Source organism: Fulmarus glacialis, unplaced genomic scaffold (genome assembly GCF_000690835.1).
Source record: "Fulmarus glacialis isolate BGI_N327 unplaced genomic scaffold, ASM69083v1 scaffold20384, whole genome shotgun sequence".
Lineage (NCBI taxonomy): Eukaryota > Metazoa > Chordata > Aves > Procellariiformes > Procellariidae > Fulmarus > Fulmarus glacialis.
Genome location: NW_009206323.1, coordinates 13,375 through 19,619, shown reverse-complemented (window position 1 = coordinate 19,619; position 6,245 = coordinate 13,375). Strand labels below are relative to the sequence as shown.

The following is a 6,245-nucleotide window of genomic DNA, read 5'->3' as shown; positions in this document are numbered from 1 at the left end:
GGTAGCTAGTCCATAAAACCTAAAAGTCACATGCACATTTCAGAGACAGCCCTTTTCAGCTGAAGAATAAGAACTGTCTGGAAATAAAGTGGCCATTTACTGAAAATTTTCAAGCTTAAAATCTGCAGAACAGTTTTATTACAACCAGTATACTCAAAGAACTGATATAGGAACATGGTAGAGAAAAGGAGGAAGAGGAGATCTGTAAAATTCCCCCAAAACAGCTTAGTTTGAAGCTAATCAGCTCCTCGTCTACACAGAACTAGCTCTGAAAGTCTAAAAGACTTTATTTGGTTTATTTACTTTGTAGTGTTTTTGCAGTATTCATACTGCAAAGCATTTAAAAAGTATTACTTGTTCTTTATCAAAAATCATCCCCTATACTTCTTGTATTGCCTCTTTGCTTTCTGCATCTTGTGTGCTAGACTGAAACTTTGTACCAAATGACACTAGAGTATTAAAGGCACACGAGAGTTAATAGAAGCAAAATTAAAAGTTATTCATGCTGTTACTCTTTTTAAAATTGAGGTCATCACAAACCTAACCCATCTACAGCTTACAGCATGAAAGCACAATAAAGGATTATGCAGAAGTATCGTTGCCAAATTAGCTTCATTGTTTTACACAATGTATTATGTAGTTTTGGTACTTGACTTGCTGGTGGAGGAAGGAGAACAGGGAGCAGGATTCACTGGCAGTACATTTTGTGAAAAGAGCCTTCTGTCACAGAGGCTCACTTTGCATGACAGTTCTGGTAAATCCCACCTTAACTGTCTGCTCTCATCAAACCAGTAGTCAGGGGAATTGCAACTCAAGAGGACAAAGCGACCAGCCCAGTAGCCTTGATCTCATCAGAGGGAAACAACAATCCAAAGCCATCAGGTTACACAGAAACACATTCTCAGATGTTTTCCTTTTGTGGTAAAGATACCTTGAAGTCTTTTTTTTCCAAACAGCACGAGCAGGCTGTAGATAGATAGTAACAGCAGCATTAAGAGAATTTGAACTTCAAGGAGGGAAGCAGGCTACTTGAGTCTTACAGAATGAAAATGCATGGTAGGGAGATAGCCTTTTTGTAAATAATAATTAAAGAAACCCCAAAGAACCAAAACCAAAGAGCTATCAGGGTTTAGGGAAGAAATACATTTAGAAGCTTGAAATACACAGAAGTGACATTTTGCCAAGTTTGTTTTAAGAAGTGAAATTATAATGAGTCATTAGTAAGGTTTTCCCCTGTTTCAGCCTCCACAAAAAAAGGGCACCTAGTGCAATAGCTCTTAATATATCATGTCTAGTTTTCCAGCTTCGGAAAGGGTGTTGTGCTTTGATAGATGCTCAAATGAACTAAATTAAAGATTGCAGGAGCTCAAGTTTTCTTTCAAAAACCTGGACAGTACCAACTAGTTTAAGATGTTGCCCTAAAATCCGAAGTTTCACCCTACCAACACATACCACTGCAGCTGTATGAGGAAGCGTACTGGTGATGATACTACCCATTCTCCCAAGCACATTTCAAATTCTGTTTCAAGAAGTTTACATACAGAATCTAGAGAACTGTTCTGATACTGATGCATGCCATGCATCCATGATTGAAAGCTTAATTTTTTTTCTTCAAGACATAATTTATTCCATACAGTTGTTCATCAGCAGGTCATGCATTTCCCCATATGCCACCTTTACTGAATCACTGCCATAAGCAAAATTTTAAGGACTCCAGTTTGAACAATTGATCCATAGTTAAGAATCTGTACTGAAACTTGAGTCTACAATTCAATATGCTGAGTCAATTTTAACAAGTATGCTTAATTTTAGGGAGTTCAACATGCAATAAAATGTATGTTGGTCTGAAGTAAATTTAGGTATTTTGAAGATACAGAGGTAATTCACTAGAACCACTATGGAATTCAGGAACTGGAGGAGAGAGTACCACCATGTTTAAAATAAAGAGGATTTACCCTCTCTCCTTCAGTGTTTCAGAAATTTTCTAAATAGTCAAAGAAATTAACATAAGACTTGTTGATTTAAAAAACTAAAAAACCTGAATTATTAAAGAAGTCTCTTGGCAATCATTTGATCAGGATATACTTTTTACGCTTACTATTCTGTGGCTATCAGTAGAAAGCGACCACAAACTTGAAACAAAACAGTAGAGTGATGCTCAACATTTGTGTACTGAAAACTTAAGTAATGTCCTAACCCCGGTCATCCACTACTTAGCCAATATACTGGAGTCATCAGCGGGATCCTTAGTGTAACTATTGTGCCTTTAAAACACATTACAGCAGAAACCACTCAAGTCGGATAAACTAGTTTTACTCCTAGGAACAAACACTGCAGACTTACCCACTTCTTTCCAGAAACAGTGATTCAAGGAAGTTTAAATATCTACCAGCGATATTATTCGCTGAGAGGTAAAATTTATATAAAAGTATGATTTAAGACATTAGATTTAACTGTAAACAAACAAGAACACCATGGGTTCAATGAAAGTTATTTAAATTTGAATGCAGAGAATACTTTATTAACTGATTACAGTTTTGATGACCAATTTTAAACCGTAACTAGTGGGAAACATAGTGGGGGACATTAAGGCTGAGCCATATATATATAGACAAATCTGGATACTGATAATCTGTACATTTAACCTCTGCTTTTTCTTTATACATCTTTTATTCAGTGTCTGAAATTAACCAAAGATAAAAAAACAAAAAAAAAGCCTACTAATTTAGTCTTGTATCTGGAATGAATTTTTGCATGGGCTTTTGAATGCAGTGTATATCTCAGAGGAGATCAAACAGATTTTTTTAACCATACTCCAAATGAAGCGTTCAAGTGTAATTGGAGTGTGTTGTTTTTGTTGTTACAGTATTGTGCAATTAAGTTTCTCTTCCAAAAACTAGTAGTTCTCTCCTTTAGAGGTTAATCTATTTAAGATGGTATTAAACTTGCCTAACGTGTTGGAAAATCAATATAAATTAAGTGCCTGTGGTGTGTATCAGTTTTCCTGCTCTAAGCAATCCCTATCACTTAAATGGACATACTTGCAATTTTACAGAATTACACTGACTTTTCAACAAAACCCAGAAAAAAATTAATTTACTATTCTTGCACTGTGAACAGTACTCCTACATGATGTGATAACCGTTTTCCATCTGTACAGCTCCCTTTTGTAAAGTCGGGCAACACATACGAAAGACAGACAGACATCAACTGTTTGTGTTCTGAAAGATATTTCAGTTCTTTAGTTCCAGTCACTGAAGGAAGAGGCAGAGGCAAGTTTGAATTATCCCAGAAAACTGAACAATTGGTTTTATTTGGTGTCTTCAAGATGCTTCACCTTCTGAGGGAGATGTAGGTGTTGTAGGAGAGACCATTTCAGGTTTTCGTGAAATTCTGTCCAATTCTGCCTGAACATCTGTTAAAACTGGCTTCTGACCTAAAAAAGAAATGCATGTAATTCAGTCATGTTTATGAAACAGTTTTGGGAAAGCCTATAGTATCTTTAATTTCCAGGAAACACTTGTCAAACTGAACAAAAAAGCAAAAACCAGAAAACACATAGTTTTTGCATTGGACAAATCCTAAAAATTGTTACTGCACACTTTGAGTGCAGAGTAAAGGCATAAGGCCAAAACCCAAAAGAAACAGAAAGGAAACAGTAGAGAGAAAATCACATCCTTCTCTATTTCCAATTTCTCAAAGAAACGTCTATAATTATATATTAATTGTCAGTATATGAGGAGTTAGTGTAAAATATAAAATACAGAAAAGTCTATTAAGGAGAGCAGTTATGCATACTTCTACATAATTTTATGCATCATATGTATTTTAAATAATTCTGAATGTAAGTCAGGGGTTTCACCACAGACCAGTGAAGTCAGTTCTACATACTTGGTCAGCATAAACCTGACACCGCTGCTCATGGGTGCACGCAGACCTGCAGATGGCAAATCCCTTCCTTTCTTCACCTGCTTACCTCCTTGCCAACTTGGAATGGCACAAACATTTGTGCAGTCACAGTTAGACCTGATCCAAGCTTAAAACACACCATTTTTTCCCCATTATTTTACTCTTAACTCTTACTCCCTCGTCTAGGTTTCTATCCTGCCATGTTCTATCACAAGAATGGAGAAGACAATATGGGAAAAGGCAGTGCAGAACATTGGAGTCTAATGCCATGACAAGTGTGCATGTATCTCAGGCTGTAAAGGAAAATTCTGACACACATGTAGTTTTAGCAGTTTCCCAGCATCCTTTCTTGAGATGCAAATTAACAGGAACTATCCACAAAGCTAATTTTTGCCAGATGTACTATGCTGTTCTTCAAATCATTTAAAGCAAGCTACTACCGTATCCTAATCAAAGCAGCTAATATTGCAACTAATGAGCAGAGGAATTTCCCATAGCTGCTGTGGGGAAAAGTGATTCTCAAATCCCAAGCTACTGTCTTAACAGCCAATTTTCAGATTTGAAAAGTGAGCGTTACAGATAACACTAAGCACAAGACAGGAAATACTGAGGAAGGTGAATAGGCCACATCTAAGCCAAACATTTTTATTTATGGTAACTCCTTGAAAACTTAGTCCTTTGCCATGTTAAACTGGCTACACCCTAACCCTTCATTTGTTGCAAGTAGGAAGTTTCTGCGAACATTTTCCTTCTTAGCAGTTTAATTCTGTTCTTGAAGTTTCTGCCATGGCCTCGGACACACCACTTTTCTGGAGTGCTGCCTCCGTCTGCCTGGCGTCACCCAAACCCACTGGCGGCCGCTCCCCACAGGATGTTTCAGTGGGTGCTCTCTGCATCTCATATTGCATCAGCTGCATTTGTTTGAACAATCTCCATATGCTGTTCAGGCTAGCACTGCTGACTTTGCCTGCAGCAGATTAGGAAGTACTCATAAACTTTGCTCAGCCAACTGAGCTTTGCATTTAAAAAAGGGAAGTGCACACATGTAAAAAAAATTTCAGGGTCAGTCTACACAAAATGTTAGTGGGAAGGGAGGTGTTTTTTCTCTTACTGTATAAATGTAAGCACTAATGTCAAGTACCAATGAAACACCAGCATTCTCACTTAAGCGCAGCATTACTAACCTCTGGGGAAGGAGGGAGGGAAGTTGTCTGTATAGGTATGTTCTTAATTAACACAGAAACATTTTAATCTGGGATAGCAAGAAGCACCAGAGTCTTGCATCTGGATTTAGAGCAGTCACTATTAGACATTTTTAGATGAATACTAATTATTAATCACATCATATATTAAAAAAAAAGCTATCAACAAAAAATACATAAGTAGTTTTATTGGCTGTCACCAAACTCAGCCAAAACCTTCATCACATCAGAGCTAGACCACTAGCAAAAGAAAATTTAAAGTTATTTTAACACTGACAGTATTGTTAAAAAACAAAAAAGAAGTCAACCTGAAATTAAGTCCCAATATATCTGAATAATATTAAAAATGGCTTATAGCATAAGCCATTTACTGGGATGGTGGAGAACAAAGGAAAAATGAAGAAGTCATGTGGACACAATTCATGCTTAAACAGCTACATGAAAAGTTTCTCTTTGATCCTCTGAGAGCCATAAAAAGGTAATACTAAACTGCTGGGAAAACAAAAGCAAAAACCATATCCAATAAAACATTCAGTTAAATAGAGTAGTGTTCATACTTCTGATAAGCTATACTAATGATCCCCCACTCACAATTCAGATCGAGTTGATCTTTTATCATTAATCATACCTGACTTTTTTGTTGATGGTGGTAAGTTGCTGCCAGCACCTCCAGTGCCACCTCCTCCTGGACTGCCACCAACACCACCAGGGCCACCAGGGGAACCAGTTTTCTTGCTCAGGAGACTATTGAAGAAGTTAGCCAGGACTCCTTCACTAGTAGCTCCAGCTACAAGAGGAGGGAGGGGAAAAAAAAACACAATACAAACCCAAGACAAACAGATTTTCTAAGTAAATACTGATCTTGTGTATTAGTCAGTCTAAATAAGCATATTAAAGAAGGCAGGCAAAGCAGCTATTTTACTTCCCCAACTGTATTTGTGCCCTCATAAGAAAAGGTACCTTTCATATTGGGATCAATTTTTTTTGACCCAGTGGGGATAGGTGTAACACTGGCAACATTTGATGTTACAGATCTATTTGGTGTCCTAGGAGATCCTCCAGGAACTCTTGGAGAGGCATCCTATGCAAAAAAAAAAAAAAAAAAAAAACCAAAACACAAACTTGCAAATTTTA

At 37.1% G+C, this 6,245-nt stretch overlaps 1 protein-coding gene across 1 annotated transcript in view; it reads right to left on the bottom strand.

Annotated features, from left to right (window-relative positions):
• Positions 1–2,484: 2,484 nt before the first annotated feature.
• The window catches only part of DYNC1LI1 (dynein, cytoplasmic 1, light intermediate chain 1), a gene marked incomplete at its 5' end in the record, with an annotated part of 15,792 nt that continues 12,031 nt past the window's right edge, over positions 2,485–6,245 (bottom strand). The window contains 3 exons of the mRNA XM_009575710.1: positions 2,485–3,436; positions 5,740–5,898; positions 6,072–6,192. Of these exons, the coding sequence (XP_009574005.1) occupies positions 3,324–3,436; positions 5,740–5,898; positions 6,072–6,192 (393 nt within the window). The remainder of the gene's footprint in view (positions 3,437–5,739; positions 5,899–6,071; positions 6,193–6,245) is intronic.